The sequence below is a fragment of the Macaca fascicularis genome, chromosome 13, assembly GCF_037993035.2.
Source record: "Macaca fascicularis isolate 582-1 chromosome 13, T2T-MFA8v1.1".
Classification (NCBI taxonomy): domain Eukaryota; kingdom Metazoa; phylum Chordata; class Mammalia; order Primates; family Cercopithecidae; genus Macaca; species Macaca fascicularis.
The window spans coordinates 83,473,593-83,490,738 of NC_088387.1; the positions used below are offsets into that span (position 1 = coordinate 83,473,593).

The following is a 17,146-nucleotide window of genomic DNA, read 5'->3' on the forward strand; positions in this document are numbered from 1 at the left end:
GAGAAACCCCGTCTCTACTTAAAATACAAAATTAGCAGGGCATGGTGGTGCATGCCTGTAATCCCCCCTACTCAGGAGGCTGAGGCAGGAGAATCACTTGAACCTGGGAGGTGGAGGTTGCGGTGAGCTGAGATCATGCCATTGCACTCCAGCCTGGGCAACAAGAGCAAAACTCTGTCTAAAAAAAAAAAAAAAAAAAAAAAAAAAAAAAATCCCACATATCATCCCACCTCAGCCTCCCAGCCTCCTGAGCAGCTAGGATCACAGGCATGCCCCACCATGCCCAGCTAAATTAAAAAAAAATAATAAATTATATATATGTGTGTGTGTGTTTGTGTGTGTGTGTGTGTGTGTGTGTGTGTGTGCCTATATATATATACTGTGTTTAAAACAAATGTAAAGAAGAGAGGAGTGTAGAGAGACTGGCTGGGGGCAAAAAAAGCAATAGTTAATTCCTAGGATGTATAGGTTGGCTATTACTCAGCTTCATTTTTGTGTTCAGTATAGATTAGTTTTCTAGCTTCAACCCAAAGAGACCAAGCCTGAAGCTCCCTACTTTCAATCTGTGACTAAATCCTGATGGATTATCTGAGCAAGCTCTGTGGAGAAGCAAATAGCAGGGCCTGGGCACATCATGAATTCTAAACAGCTGATGTCATTACAAAAACCATGAGCAAGAAAGAATCTACGGTTTCCAGAAAGTGGGGGGGAAAGTTTCTAAGGAGAAAATATGAGTTGTGAAGAAGGAGGGTAAGGGCTATGTAGCAAAGAAGAGGTTACTGGGTGGTCCCTGTAGGCTGGGGGTGGGAGAGGGATGCACAGCAGGGTGGGGTGTGAGTGAGGCATGCTCAGAGATAATTTTTGTTTTTTTGTTTTGTTTTGTTTTGTTTTGTTTTGTTTTTGAGACGGAGTCTCGCTCTGTCACCCAGGCTGGAGTGCAGTGGCCGGATCTCAGCTCACTGCAAGCTCCGCCTCCCGGGTTTACGCCATTCTCCGGCCTCAGCCTCCCGAGTAGCCGGGACTACAGGCGCCCGGCACCTCGCCCGGCTAGTTTTTTGTATTTCTTAATAGAGACGGGGTTTCACCGTGTTAGCCAGGATGGTCTCGATCTCCTGACCTCGTGATCCACCCGTCTCGGCCTCCCAAAGTGCTGGGATTACAGGCTTGAGCCACCGCGCCCGGCCTGTTTTTGTTTTTTGACCAGTGAAATGTTTGATTTTTTTTTTAGTTTTACAATTTTTAAATTTTTATTTTTTTGACCAGTGAAATGAGAGATGGTTTTGGGGAGGCCTGGGAACTGTCTAAGAGGTTTATTAACCTGGAGATTATCAAAGTAAGATTTGCCTTTTAGATAGATGCTTTTACATGGAAGATAGAGGTTAAGTTTTTTTTTTCAGTTAGGTGTTAGAGTGCTGTTGTCCAGAATATGAATCATTCATTCATTGATCCCACTTTATGAAGCCCATAATATAAGCCAGGCACTAATCTAGACAAGAAAAGATAGTCTAAAGCAGCACAGTGACAATGGAGATGGAGTTATATAACCCACGATACACACTGAGGAGACAGATTTGAGAAATACTTAGGAGTTAAAAATCAGTAGAATCTGATGACTAATGAAGGCAGCGGGGAGTGGAATGGAAAGAGTAAGGTATTGACAGATGCTTGAAACAAATATGTCCAATATTTTAGAATTATATAATAAATGTAAAGGAATTTTCTGTCAGGAGCTCCAGAAAGATTAAAACCCAAATGCTAATACATAAAGATCAAAACAGCCTTCGTTTGCAACATCTTTGAATGAGGAGACTACTTTGGACTTTGTTATTTCTCCAAGGCAGAGATAGAGACTTACCCCAGGGAGGTAATTATATCATCTACCGAATTGTAGGTTTAACCAAGAGAGGTTGAAAAAAAATACAAAAGTCTTGCTGGGCCTCTCTCCATAGCCTTGTGGCAAGCGTTTCCTACCAGAATTCTAATTTTGTCAAAATGGGGTTGCTTTCATGTAATTTTAGAATAAGCTTTTAAAAACTGAGAGCATCAAGAACAGCAAGTGAACACAGATGGGCTGGGGGGCAGAGTGAATTGGGTAAATTTTATAAGAATAAAAAAGAAGAGGGGATTTTACTAATGTTACCTTCAAAGGCAAAAGACCTAGTCAAAGCACTCATTTTTGCTTTCTTAATTCCTTATCTACTACTACAAATAAAGAGCACTAAACTTATAAGGAAAAAAAAAAAAGCTATGTGCTGTAAATGCCTTTTAACACACCTCCTTGGTAGTGCACTGTGTTGTATACATCATAATGTCTTGCTGGGCAAGCTGCCCAGCTCACCCCCTAATTCTACAGTTCTGTGAGTTGAAGGTGAAATGTAATATTTACAATCCTGAGAATGAATTAATCCCTGGCAAAATAGAAGGATTTGATTTTCTCATCTGCTCACATCTAGCTGGCCTAATACTTAAGCAGTGCACCAGGGATCTGTTTCTACTTGTTACCATAGGGCAGGGAACTAGAATCAGGTCCTGAAACTAAATGTCTGACATATCTCAGACAAACAAAAACTGACAGAATTCATCACCACTAGACCAGTCTTACAAGAAATGCTCAAGGGAGTTCCACGAAATGATAATTACTATCAAGAAAACACAAAAAATATAAAACTCACTGGTAGAGCACATACACAAAGAAGAAAGAAAAGAATCAAACTTTACCACTATAGAAAACCACCAAATCACAAGAATGAACAATAAGAGGGGAAGAAAAGAACAAAGGATATAAAAAAAAGAAAACAGAAAATAATTAACAAAATGACAGAAGTCCTCACCTATCAATAATAAACTTGAATGTAAACTGATTAAATTTCCCCCCTTAAAATATATAGACTGGCTGAATGGATTAAAAAACATGACCCAACTATGGTTGCCTACAGGAAATTCACTTCATCTGTAAAGACACACATAGACTGAAAGGGTGGAAAAAGATATTCCATGCAAACAGAAACCAAAAGCAAGCAGGGTAGCTGTACTTGCATCAGATGAAACAGACTTCAAGTCAAAAACGATTAAAAAAAAGAAAAAGGTTATTATATAATGGTAAAGGGATCAATTCAGCAAGAGGACATAACAATTCTAAATATATATGCACCCAACACTGAAGCGCCCAGATATATAATATAAAGCAAATTATTATTAGATCTGAAGGGAGACATGGACACCAGTACAATAGCTGGGGAATTCAACAACCCATTCTCAGTACCAAACGGATCATCTAGACAGAAAATCAACAACAAAACACTAGATTTAAACTGCACTTTAGGCTGGGCGCGGTGGTTCACATTTGTTATCCTAGTACGTTGGGAGGCTAAGGTGGGCGGATCACTCGAGGCCAGAAGTTTAAAACCAGCCTGGTCAACATGGTAAAACCCTGTCTCTACTAAAAATACAAAAATTAGCTGGGTGTGGTGGTGGGCACCTGTAATCCCAGCTACTTAGAAGGCTGAGGCATAAGAATTGCTTGAACCTGGGAGGTGGAGGTTGCAGTGAGTCAAGATCATGCTACTGCACTCCCAGCCTGGGAACAGAGTGAGACTCAAAAAAACAAAAAATCCCTGCATTTTAGACTAACAAAGAGACATTTACAGAGCATTTCATCCAACAGATTCAGAAGACACATTATTTCATCAGCACAAGAAACATTCTCCAGAACAGACCATATGTTTGGCCACAAAACAAGTCTAGTAACTGAAATTATATCAAGTATCTTTCCTGACCACAATGGAATAAAACCAGAACTCAACAATAAGGTGAACTTTTGAAATTGTACAAATACACGGAAATTAAACAATATGCTCCTGAATGACCAGTGAAGAAAATTTTAAATTTTATTTTCTTTTCTTTCTTTTTTTTTTTTTTTTGAGATGGAGTCTCGCTCTGCCGCCCAGGCTGGAATGCAGTGGCCAGATCTCAGCTCACTGCAAGCTCCGCCTCCCGGGTTCAAGCGATTCTCCTGCCTCAGCCTCCCAAGTAGCTGGGACTACAGGCGTCCGCCACCACACCCGGCTAGTTTTTTGTATTTTTTTAGTAGAGACGGGGTTTCACCGTGTTAGCCAGGATGGTCTCGATCTCCTGACCTCGTGATCCGCCCGTCTCGGCCTCCCAAAGTGCTGGGATTACAGGCTTGAGCCACCGCGCCCAGCCTTCTTTTCTTTTTAAAGACGGTTCTTGCTATGTTGCCCAGGCTGGTCTTGAACTCCTGACCTCAGGTGATCCACCCACCTCGATCTCCCAAAGTGCTGGGATTACAGGCGTGAGCCACTGTGCACAGCCTAAAGGTTGCTTAATGGATACAAAAGTACAGCTAGATAGGGGGAATAAGTTCTAGTGCTCTAAAGCACTATAGGGTGACTATAAGTAACAATTTATTGTATATTTTCAAATAGCTAGAACAGCAGATTTTGAATGTCCCAACACAAAAAAATGATAAATGTTTGAGGTGATGGACATGCTAATTACCCTGATTTGATCCTTACACATTGTAAACATGTATCAAAATATCACAATATACCCTGTAAATATGTATTAGGTATCAATTAAATATGTATTAGGTATCAAGTATTAAGTATCAATTAAAAATAATAATAGCTGGGGCCAGGTAGGGTGGCTCATGCCTGTAATCCCAGCACTTTGAGAGGCCGAGGTGAGTGGATCACCTAAAGTTAGGAGTTCGAAACCAGCCTGGCCAACATGGTGAAACCCCGCCTCTACTAAAAATACAAAAATTAGCTGGGCATGGTGGCGGGTGTCTGTAATCCCAGCTACTCGGGAGGCTGAGGTAGGGGAATTGCTTGAACCCAGGAGGCGGAGGTTGCAGTGAGCCGAGGTTGTGCCATTGGACTCCAGCCTAGGCAACAAGAACAAAACTGTCTCAAAATAATAATAATAATAATAATAATAATAATAATAATAATAACAGCTGGACACAGTGGCTTATGCCTGTAATCCCAGCACTTTAGGAGGCTGAGGTGGGAGGATCACTTGAGCTCAGGAGATCAAGACCAGCCTGGGCAACACAGTGAGACCCCATCTCAAAAACAAACAAACAAAATAATAAATAAACAAATGTCTGACAAAGCAGCACACGGATCTGGCACTGGAGTGTTCTCTGTCTCTGGACATCCATTATCTACACCCCTATCCTTTCTGGGAAACAGCTTCGGGGAGTTCTACTTCTGGGAAACTACAGGGACAGCCCTGACAACAACAAACAGAAAACACATGCCAGAGGGCCTCAAATGCCCAACAATAGAGTGTGCTCCCATCCTACAGAGCAGCAAATGCTTTATGGGCGTCATTTTTTTTCCTTTTTTTTAATCTTTAAATAGCTAAGGATAATTGCTCTGAAGACGCAAAGCTAAACTAACTGCTAACATCCAAACACAGCCTGACAGTGTAGCTGCAAACTTTGCTCCTGGTCCATGGGTAAAAGGAGCTCTCAGCCTTGCAGAAGCCTTCTGTTGGTGCCGCCTGCCATGGGACAGGAAAGAAGCACCTGTGAGTAAGGGTCATGCACTCAGTACACTGCTGCGACTCCTAAGTGCCGGAATTTCATCTAGAGAAGCAGCTTTAGAAGTTAGGTGATGAATTCTACTCATTTTTTTATATATATATACGTATATACTTAAAATATATATGTATATATAATTTATATTTATATATAATGTATATTTAAAATATAACGTATATATTTAAAATATATACGTATATATTTAAAATATAACGTATATTTAAAATATATATGTATATATAATTTATATTTATATATAAAATGTATATTTAAAATATATATGTATATATATAATCCTAGCACTTTAAAAGGCTGAGGTGGGCAGATCACTTGACGTCAGGGGTTTGAGACCAGCCTGGGCAACATGGTGAAATCCCATCTCTACCAAAAATACAAAAATTAGCTGGCTGTGGTGGTACGCACCTGTAGTCCCAGGTACTCAGGAGGCTGAGGCAAGAGGATCACTTGAACCCAGGAGGTGGAGGCTGCAGTGAGCCGAGATTGTACCACTGCACTCCAGTCTGGTGACAGAGTGAGACTCTGTCTAAAAAACCACCAAAACTCAAAATTGCCAACAGGAAGAAGGCAGGAGCAAAACAGGTGCTCACAGCTGCTAGATATTTGTGGGCCCTGCCTGGGGTAGAGATCTAAATGCTGGCTCTGCATTGAAAACATAAGGGAATTTCTTTGTCTTGCTCTTGCTCCGGCTCCCTCTTACTGCATACCATGGTATCTCTTTTCTTTCTAGGTGATAATGCCCCATCCATAAGCAATTTACTAACAAAATGGAGGACAGGACTTCACTCCTCCCCAAACATCTACAAGGGGAAGGTCCCCTTTTACTGAGCACCATGGCCACAATTTTAACAGTTACTACAAAATAAAAGTTGCTACATTCTCATGATGATGGGTTTTCCCATCACCTGAAAAATTATTTACCGAGTGTCTGTAGCCAGCGTGAAAAACACCCCTAAAGTTTAGATATGCATCAGTATTTCCCTCAAGAACAGCACACGTTAAAAGCTTTCATAAAGAGAAAACAAAAATAAGGAGTTGAAAAACATAAAAGTATAAATGAATAGCCACAAAAGGGAGAAGTTAAAGAGAGACTATGAAAACATATTTGTCTTGCAGAAAGATACAATCTGAGAAGCAACCCTGCAGGACTTGGCTGAAAGTCAACGGGTGGCTGATCAAATGAAGCGATAGGAGCTGTGTAATTTGTCACATCAAGCATCTGCGACAAACCCACACACAATCGGAGGAATGTAGGTGATCTGACAAAAGGCCTCATGTTTAAAATTCGCCCTAAGCTTCCCCAAATCCATCACAAATTTCCCTGCGTAAGCCTTTTTCAGACACAGTTTAGCTATCTGTTCTTGTGACACGAGGTGCATTTAAAGAGTTCTTAGGGGCCGGGTGCAGTAGCTCATGCCCATAATCCCAGCACTTTGGGAGGCCATGGCGGGTGGACCAGTTGAGGTCAGAAGTTCGAGACCATCCTGGTCAATGTGGTGAAACCCCCTCTCTACTGAAAATACAAAAATTAGCTGGGCATGGTGGCGTGTACCTGTAATTCTAGTTACTCGGGAGGCTGAGGTGGGAGGATTGCTTGAACCTGGGAGGCAGAGGTTGCAGTGATCTGAGATCATGCCACTGCACTCCAGCCTGGTTGACAGAGCAAGACTTTGTCTCCAAAAAAAAAAAAAAGAGTTCTTGGGGGTAGGTGCAGTGGTTCACACCTGTAATCCTAGCATTTTGGGAGGCTAAAGTGGAAGGATGGCTTGAGGCAGGGATTTTGAGACCAGCCTGGCAACATAGTGAGACATCATCTCTGCCAAAAAAGAAAAAAAAAAAATCCATGTTGAGTCACATTTGTGTAAGAAAAGAAAAAATTACCTGGGCGTGGTGGTGTGCACCTGTAATCCTAGGTATTTGGAAGGCTGAGCCAGGAAGATTGCTTGAGCCCAGAAGTTTGATGCTACAGTGAGCTATGATTGTGCTGCTGTGTTCCAGCCTGGGCAATAGAATGAGACCCTGTCTCAAAAACAACAACAACAACAACAACAACAAACTGGACACAGTGGCTTGCACCTGTGATCCCAGCACTCTGGGAGGCCAAGGCAGGTAGATCACCTGAGGTCAGGAGTTCGAGACCAGCCTGACCAACATGATGAAACCCTGATTCTACTAAAAATACAAAATTAGCCAGGTGTGGTGGCACATGCCTGTAATTCCAGCTACTTGGGAGGCCAAGGCAGGAGAATTGCTTGAATCCAGGAGGTGGAGGTTGCAGTGAGCTAAGATCGCACCACTGCACTCTAGCCTGGGCAACAAGAGCGAAACACTGTCTCAAAAGAAAAAAACCTCTACACTTTTTTTATTGTTACAATGACAAAAATAGAGGCTTTTCTCTCCAGGAGCTCTAAGTGAAATTAATGAGAATTCTCATGACTCTAGGAAGAGAGATTTTAAAAACAAACATATAGGCCGGGTGTGGTGGCTCACGCCTGTAATCCCAGCACTTCGGGATGCTAAGGCGGATGGATCGCTTGAGGTCAGGAGTTCAAGATCAGCCTGGCCAACATGGTGAAACCCCATTCCTACTAAAAATACAAAAATTGGCTGGGCGTGGTGGCATGCACGCCTGTATCCCAGCTACTCAGGAGGCAGAGGCAGGAGAACCACTTGAACCTGGGAAGTGGAGGTTGCTGCAGAGAGCTGAGATCAAGCCACTGTACTCCAGCTTGGGCAACAGAGTGAGACTCCATCTCAAAAAACAAACAAGCAAACAAATAAACAAACAAAGAAAACCACAAACATATAAACCAGGATTTGGGGTGGAAAGCAGAGGACTAGAATGGTAAGCAAAAGAACTGATTTACAGAGTAAAAGTCATTCATATGCAAAAAGGCCAAAGCTGTTTTAGAGAAGTTTTCTACTGTTGATTTCTGAGGGTTTCAACACAACCAAGCAGCCTTCCCAGGGAAAGCCAGGTAGGGCAAAGGGTCTAAAATGAGCTCATTATCCGGCATCTCCCCCGGATAAATGAAGTACCCACCATACGGGGCTGCTCCAGATAGCTGAACGCCATCCTGTAAGTGGTACGGCTTTTCTTTGACTATGTCTGTAAATTTTCTTTCATTTTTTGAAATTTTAATTAATCAATTTATTTATTTTTATTTTGAGACCGGGCTGTGAGATTGGCTAATTTTTGTATTTTTGGTAGAGACGGGGTTTCACCGTGTTGCCAAGGCTGGTCTCGAACTCCTGGGCTCAAAAATCCAAACGCCTCTGCCTCCTGAGGTGCTGGAATTACAAGCATGAGCCACCGCGCCTGGCCTGTTTGTAAATTTTCTACTGACGGTGATTTTTCTATCATCTTCAACAGAGATGACCAACATATATACTTAAAGAAAGTGAACTGCCAACACAACTTGGTCACAACGAGATTCTGCATATGAGAAAACCAAGAACCGGAAAGACAAGGGATCTGTCAGGAACACCACATGTTGCAACAGAACAATGACACCTGAGGTGACTTTCCCTGGACTTTCCCTTTCTTGTCAGACTAACAAGGACAGACACTTAAATTCATGCTCTTTAATTTCAAGAAACCTCTCCCTCCTTCCCTTTTTCCTTTCCTTCCTTCCTCTTTCTCTCTCTCTCTCCCTTTCTTATATTTAATTTAAACAAACTTGGTTTCCTGTTTTCTTTGCAGAAAAGTAGAAATAAATTGAAGGGAGGAAGGAACAAGGAGGAGACAGTGAGAGGACTGGGGAGGCTCCCTGTACAAAAGGTGACAAAAGAGCTGAGGACTGACAACTGGCAAAAGTATGTTCGTTTTGGCTTACTTCCCATTTCTTGACTATATGTTGCACTTGGGTATTTATATAGTTAAGAAATTAATTTTTTTTTTTTTTTTTTGAGACGGCGTCTCACTCTGTCCCCCAGGCTGGAGTGCAGTGGCACGATCTCGGCTCACTGCAAGCTCCGCCTCCTGGTCACGCCATTCTCAAAAAAAAAAAAAAAAAAAAAAAAGAAATTAATTTACTTTTCTTTCTATCCTCACTCCTTTCTGCCTCTCCCCTACCTCCCAAATCTTCTTCTTCTTCTTTTTTTTTTTTTTTGAGACAGGGTCTTGCTCTTCACCCACATTGAAGTGCAGTGGCACAATCACAGCTCACTTCAGCCTTGACCTCCTGGGCTCAAGCAATCGTCTTACCTCAGCCTCCCAAATAGCTGGGACCACAGGCATGCACTGACACTCCTGGCTAACTAAAAACATTTTTTTTGTATTAATGGGGTCTCCCTATGTTGCCCAGGCTGCTCTTGAACTCCTGGGTTCAACCAATCTTTGGTCTCTCAAAGTGCTGGGATTAAAGGTGTGAGCCACTGTGTCTGGCACCGAACCTTCTTGACATCTAACCACACTGTAAGATCTGCAGAGTGCAGGTCTATTAAGAGCCTGAGTTCTAATACCAGACTACCTTGGTGTGAATCCCAGCTTTCCCCCACTTGCTAACTGGGTCATCCTCTGTAAGATACTTTAACTCCTTGTTCTATAGTTTTCACATCTGTTAAATAAGAAAAATGAACAGAACCTACCTTACAGGTTTGTGTTATGAATTATTTATAAAGTCCTCCCTGAAATACTAGCTATTATCATAAATCTTTACCTTATCTCACAGATAATCAGTATCTTCTTTTTCTCAATTCAACAAAACCACAGTTGGTAGGTAGTGCATATTTATTTTGAGAAGTCTTAATGGAGTACGACCGGTCTAACAGGTTCTTTTCTTTCTTCCTTTCTTTTTTTTTTTTTTTTTAGAAACGGAGTCTCGCTGTTTCCCAGGCTGGAGTAAAGTGGCGTGATCTTGGCTCACTGCACCCTCTGCCTCCCAGGTTCAAGCAATTCTCCTGCCTCAGCCTCCCAAGTAACTGGGATTACAGGCACCCACCACCACACCCAGCTAAGTTTTGAACTTTTAGTAGAGGCGGGGTTTCGCCATGTTGGTCAGGCTGGTCTTGAACTCCTGATCTCAAGTAATTTGCCCACCTCGGCCTCCCAAATTGCTGGGATTATAGACGTTAGCCACTGTGCCCGGCCTGGTCTAATAGGTTCTTGTAGCACGTCTCAGGAAAGTGGCCTTGTGGTTCAGTCCAGCTCTGGCAGAACATGCTGAAGTTTGAGACTGGACTCAAGTACACCTGTGAGTCAGCTATGTGGATCAGCCTTGAGCTCCAGGCCAGCCTGGGGCCACCCAGGGCCACCCTAGGGATCGCAGTTCCACAGAGCCTGGTACAGATCTGACATGGCCCCAATCAACCTCTCCAGACCCATCTACTCTCTGCCACTAAAATTGTCCCCCAAATGCTTTGCTTCAAAAGCACAGCACTTCCCTGGGCTAGTCCTGCTGTTTCTTGCACCGCCCACGCTTGTTCATCTTTATCTGGAACACCTTTCTCCTCCTCACTCCCTGGCAAACTTCCACTTTCCCTTCCAGGTTTTATTTAACTCTCATTTCCTCTATCTGGAAGCCCCCTCAGCAGTACCTGCCCTCTGTGCCAAGTCTCCTAGTTATGTCTATCCTGATATTTTCCAGAGTAATGGACACAATTCTGGCTGACTCTTCCCATAGACTGCCAGCTCCTGGAAAGCCCAGCAACACTTCTGAATGATCAAATGATGGGCAAGCCTTTTGGACTTCTTTCAAAATTAAGCTCATGGGCTTTTGATCAGTGTTAAGAGTCAGATGAGGACCAGCGTGGTGGCTCACACCTGTAATCCCAGCACTCTGGGAGGCCCAGGTGGGAGGATTGCTTGAGCTTAGAGATTCAAGACCAGCCTGGGCAACATAGGGAGACCCTGTCTCTACAAAAAAGAAAAAAAAAAAAAGAGAAAATCTGGGCTCCTAGAGATTTGTTCTCAGTTGAAAGGGGGCTAGACATGTGAATTCTTACATTCCTAAAGTGCAAGGTAGCAGTTACCACCCATTTTTGGAGGAAGTTTCAAAGGAATCAGACAATAAACTTGTTTCTTTCTTTTTTTTTTTTTTTTTGAGATGGAGTCTCGCTGTGTCGCCCGGGCTGGAGTGCAGTGGCCGGATCTCAGCTCACTGCAAGCTCCGCCTCCTGGGTTTTTACGCCATTCTCCTGCCTCAGCCTCCGGAGTAGCTGGGACTACAGGCGCCCGCCACCTCACCCAGCTAGTTTTTTGTATTTTTAGTAGAGACGGGGTTTCACCGTGTTAGCCAGGATGGTCTCGATCTCCTGACCTCGTGATCCGCCCGTCTCGGCCTCCCAAGGTGCTGGGATTACAGGCCTGAGCCACCGTGCCCAATAAACTTGTTTCTTAAGGACTTCTGAGAAAAGAGAAAACAATACTATAATTTCTGTTTAAGTGTCACTGGGCAAACAGGTATAACATGTAGGTCTGGCTCAAGTATGGATAGGTAGGAGAGAATTACAAATTTTTCATGAGCTCTGAAGTTGCAGCAACTTATTTACTTCAATGATAGAGTTCTAAAGCATTTGAAGAGTTGTGGAAATAGCATTAAAATGTTGTGCTAGGAGCCTCGTAGAATTAAAGAATGCAAGAGATAGAAGTGGCCTTACAGATCAATTACTAGTTCTCAATTATGAGTTAGTGATAACATTTTCACTGGTCCACAGAAAACAGATACATTTGGATAATCTGCTATTTATTTTTTTTTACAGTATTGGCTCCAAGTGATACCATATATTTTTTAAAAAGCTACATAAATTCAATATAAATAGTTGTTATTCTGAGATTAAATATGTTTACACTTTTATGGTACTAAAATATTCTTTCATGAAAAGATGATGATTATAAATGATAGTTTGGTCTTTTTTTTTTTTTAAAAAGAAAAAGCTGAAATATAACATATATATTCCCAGTTAGGTTTTTTTTTTTGAGATGGGGTCTTGCTCTGTTGCCCAGGATGGAGTGTAGCAGAGATCACGGCTCACTGCAGCCTCCAACTCCTGGGCTTGAGAGAGCCTCCTGCTTCAGCCTTTTGAGTAGCTGGGACCCCAGGTGCGTGTTACCACACCTGGCTATTTTTTTTCAATTTTTTGTTGAGATGGGATCTCACTGTGTTGCACAGTCTGGTCTCGAACTCCTGGGCTCAAGTGATCCTCCCCTGCCTCAGCCTCCCAAAGTGCTGGGATTACAGGTGTGAGCCACCACACCCAGCGAACACAAGTTTTATACAGTCCATTAGAGTGCATGTTAAGCCCTACTACGCTTTGCCACAATGACTTTTTACAATCAAGTAAAATAACTTGGCCTTTACAGGGCCTTTAAATGCACAAATTATGCCCTGTTGTGATTTTCATCTGATCAACTCAACCAGATAGCATGAGAAGATTTCATAAATATACACAAATAAATGTGCACTTATTTCATAACCTCCACTTATAAGCTAATTGGTTCACTTTCTTCCTTATCAGTCATAAAACAGCAGCCACCACTATTTTTTCCTTGCAGTTCACAACATATAGTTCTACTGCAATAATTCTGACTCTAGGACCAGATGGGCCAGCTTACTCATGCCCTTCTACTGAGTCATGTAAATATCACAAGATGACATGTGCTACCAAGACAAACAGAAAAGCCTTTAAACTCAGCCCTGGAGCCAGGAAAATATTCAAAACTGTGATGCCAAAAATTTGACCCCATTGATCTCAATTTTTCCTTATTATTCCAATTAGTTTTGTAGTTACTCTATTTATGGGAGTTCCTAATGCCTGCTGTTAACTGAAGTTGTTGTTTGGTATGCAGGCTCACATGCTTACCTTTCTTCCTCATAAAAAGTTTGAACTAGCAGCCATAAACTCAACCCATTAAAGACAACAAAGTGGCTGGGCGCAGCAGCTCACACCTGTAATCCGGGCCCTCTGAGAGGCCGAGGCGGGCAGATTGCTTGAGTCCAGGAGTTTGAGACCAGCCTGGTCAAACCCTGTCTCTACTAAAAAATACAACGGGCATGATGGTGTATGCCTGTGGTCCTAGCTACTCAGGAGGTGGAGATGGGAGAATCACCTGAGCCTGCGGAGGTCAAGGCAGCAATGAGCCGAGATCACGCCATTGTACTCCAGCCTGGGCAACAGAGTGAGACCCTGTCCCCTCCCCCGAACCCCCAAAAAAGCCAACTAAAACAAAAGCTCTTACCTGGTGTAAGACGAGTATCCAGTAAACTTATTTAAATTTTTTTTAAATTTCTCTTGCATTAAAAATTTTTTTTTTTTTTTTTTTTTTTTGAGATGGAGTCTCTATCTGTCGCCCAGGCTGGAGTGCAGTGGTACGATCTCGACTCACTACAACCTCCACCTGCCGGGTTCACTCCATTTTCCTGCCGAGTAGCTGGGACTACAGGCGCCTGCCACAACACCCGGCTAATTTTTTGTGTTTTTGGTAGAGACAGGGTTTCACCACGTTAGCCAGGATGGTCTCGATCGCCTGACCTCGTGATCTGCCCGCCTCGGCCTCCCAAAGTGCTGGGATTACAGGCGTGAGCCACTGCACCGGCCAAAAAAACATTTTTTTAATCTTAAAAAAAAATAAGACAGGGTCTCACCATGTTGCTCAGGCTGGTCTCTAACTCCTGGCCTCAAGTTATCCAACCGCCTTGGCCTCCCAAAGTGCTGGGATTACAGGTGTGAGCCACCATGCCCAGCCCCAGTAAAGTATTATCTTACTCACCATTTTTAAAAAATTTTTAAAATTTTGAAATCATTTTAGACTTACAGAAAAGTGGTAAAAATACTACATCTCTGTCCCAGCTTTCCCTCATGCTAAGACTACATAAACACAGTACACATATCAAAACTAAGAAATTACCACTGGAATAATTCTATTAACTAAACTACAGACTTTATAAAGATTTCACCACTTTCTCCACTAATGTCCTTTCTTGGCCTCAAGAGCCAATCCACGATCCCACATCACACAAAAAGGTTAAATTCACCAACCTATAGGAATCAGGGTTTCATCCACAGGCAAGTAAGTATCCGCTTCTATGGTGACTTCATGGTCATATATATTCGGGGAACCCTGGGAGGAAAAGATAGGGGAAAGGTTTTCTGCTTAGTCTTATTTCATATACCCACTTTTTAACTTCTCTTGCAAAAATGTTTTCAGGCATTGACAAAAACTTTTAAAATCTTGTTTGGCTGATGGTAATGATTGAATATAATCATATAAGTGTAGGTAGATAAAGCCTCAAAATAGCAACAGATAAATTTGGAAGAAACTTTCAAGTGTGCACGCATTTTCTTTTCTAAATAGAATATGAAGGTGAAAAATCAGAGACCACAGTGGTTTGAAAGCCTTTTGGACTTTGGCTTATTAATGTAGGTGTTTCTTCTACTCTTCTCACACGCCAGGCAACCAGAAGAGCAAGGGCTGGTAACCAGAAACACATCCTGAGAGGTCAGGGGACTGCTCCAGGCTCACTCCTGGGGGTGCACCTGGCACTCCCCTCTAGCCCAGTTTCCACACAGAGGCCCCACTCTCTGCTCCATGACAGAAGCCCAGATGTCAGAACTGCGGTCCCTGCTTTTGAGAATTTGCCCACCTCCTCCATGAAGATGCAGTCTGCCCTTTTCGGGGGAGTCAAAGGCTGGTGCAAGAAGTACTGGTCAGTGTCAGAAGGCCTGGGGTCTAGTTCCAGCTCTTCCTGAGCGGTCCCAGGGAATTTATTTAACCTCATAGACTCTCATTTCCTTTGGTTTAACACTGGGCTAATGGGGCCAGGCGCGGTGGCTCATGCCTGTAATCCCAGCACTTTGGGAGGCCGAGGTGGGTGGATCACCTGAGGTCAGGAGATGGAGACCAGCCTGACCAAAAAGAAGAAACCCCGTCTCTACTAAAAATACAAAGTTAGCCGGGCGTGGTGGCGCATGCCTGTAATCTCAGCTACGCCGGAGGCTGAGGCAGGAGAACTGCTTGAACCCGGGAGGTGGAGGTTGCGGTGAGCCAAGATCACACCATTGCACTCCACCCTGGGCAACAAGAGCAAAACTCCGTCTCAAAAAATAAATAAACAAATAAATAAATAACTAAACAAAATAAAATAAATTTGGGCTACTGATGCCTCTACCTTTTCCAGGGTCCTTGTGAACAACAGTTTAGAAAAGGTGCATTGTGCTGTTTGTAAATCAGCAAATAGTTTTATACATGCATGTTTCTAATACAAACGCTTATTTTATATTATTATTTATTTATTATATAAAATAATTATTTTATATTATATTGCTATTATTCAATAGCAACATATTTTAAAGCTTCACACCAGAAGATGCGGAAGGGAAACCAAGTGAGGGCTTTTGCTTAGTGAATGCTCAAAGATAAGCTAAACTAGTGGTTCTCAATTGGGGATAATTTTGCCCCTCGGGGGAAATTTGACATTTGACTTTTTTTTTTTTGAGACCGAATTTTGCTCTTGTTGCCAAGGCTGGAATGCAATGGCGCAATCTCGGCTCACTGCAACCTCCACCTCTCGGATTCAAGTGATTCTCCTGCCTCAGCCTCCCGAGCAGCTGGGATTACAGGCATGCACCACCACGCCCAGCTAATTTTGTATTTTTAGTAGAGAAGGGGTTTCTCCATGTTGGCCAGGCTGGTCTCGAACTCCCGACCTCAGGTGATCTGCCCACCTCGGCCTCCCAAAGTGCTGGGATTATAGGTGTGAGCCACCACGCCCAGTAGACTTTTTTTTTTTTTTGAGACAGAGTCTCGGTCTGTCACCCAGGCCTGAGTGCAGTAGTGCAATCTTGGCTCACTGCAGTCTCTGCCTCCCAGGTTCAAGCGATTCTCCTGCCTCAGCCTCCCGAGCAGCTGGGATTACAAGCGTGCACCACCACACTCGGCTAATTTTTGTATTTTTAGTAGAGATGGGGTTTCACCATATTGGCCAGGCTGGTCTTGAAATCTTGACCTCAGGTGGTGATCCACCCACCTCAGCCTCCCAAAGTGCTGGGATTACAGGTGTGAGGCACTGTGCCTGGCCAACTCGATTTTTTGAGACAGGATTAGGACAGGTTAGCTGGAAACAGATTCTATGGTCTGAAAGACTGGCCCATACAATCAAACTGAGTCATTCTAAGAAAGGTCAAGATTTGAGAGACCATGAGAATGCATGTCTAAACATGACAGAAACTGGCTCTTTTTCTGCAAAACTACGATTCTTTTTTTTTCTGAGGCAGAGTCTTACAGTCGCCCAGGCTGGAGTGCAGTGGTGCAATCTTGGGTCACTGCAACCTCCACCTCCAGGGTTCAAGCAATTCTCCTGCCTTAGCCTCCTAAGTAGCTGGGATTACAGGCGCCCACCACCATGCCAGGCTAAGTTCTGTATTTTTAGGAGAGATGGGGTTTCACCATGTTAGCCAGGCTGGTCTCAAACTCCTGACCTCAAGTAATCTGCCTGCCATGGCTTCCCAAAATGCTGGGATTACAGACTTGAGCCACCGCGCCTGGCCAGAAGAACCATGATGCTCTTGTATTCTCCCAGTGGGTGCATGCTGGACAGGGGTATGAGTGGGTGGGGGACA

At 43.2% G+C, this 17,146-nt stretch overlaps 1 protein-coding gene and 1 long non-coding RNA gene across 5 annotated transcripts in view; one reads left to right on the forward strand and one right to left on the reverse strand.

Annotated features, from left to right (window-relative positions):
* Nucleotides 1-17,146, reverse strand: part of GALM (galactose mutarotase) — an 82,876-nt gene that overhangs the window by 42,691 nt on the left and 23,039 nt on the right. For all 3 annotated transcript variants that reach the window (XM_005576082.5, XM_074011946.1, XM_005576081.4), the window contains exon 4: nucleotides 14,567-14,648. In XM_005576082.5, the coding sequence (XP_005576139.3) occupies nucleotides 14,567-14,648 (82 nt within the window). The remainder of the gene's footprint in view (nucleotides 1-14,566; nucleotides 14,649-17,146) is intronic.
* On the forward strand, nucleotides 8,995-15,093 carry LOC123568397 (uncharacterized). Of its 2 annotated transcripts, none has more exons than XR_006691736.3 (3): nucleotides 8,995-9,106; nucleotides 9,291-9,403; nucleotides 14,981-15,093. It is a non-coding gene; the product is annotated as an uncharacterized lncRNA (long non-coding RNA). The 2 variants fall into 2 exon arrangements; XR_012422482.1 differs by lacking the exon at nucleotides 14,981-15,093 and adding an exon at nucleotides 10,401-10,538.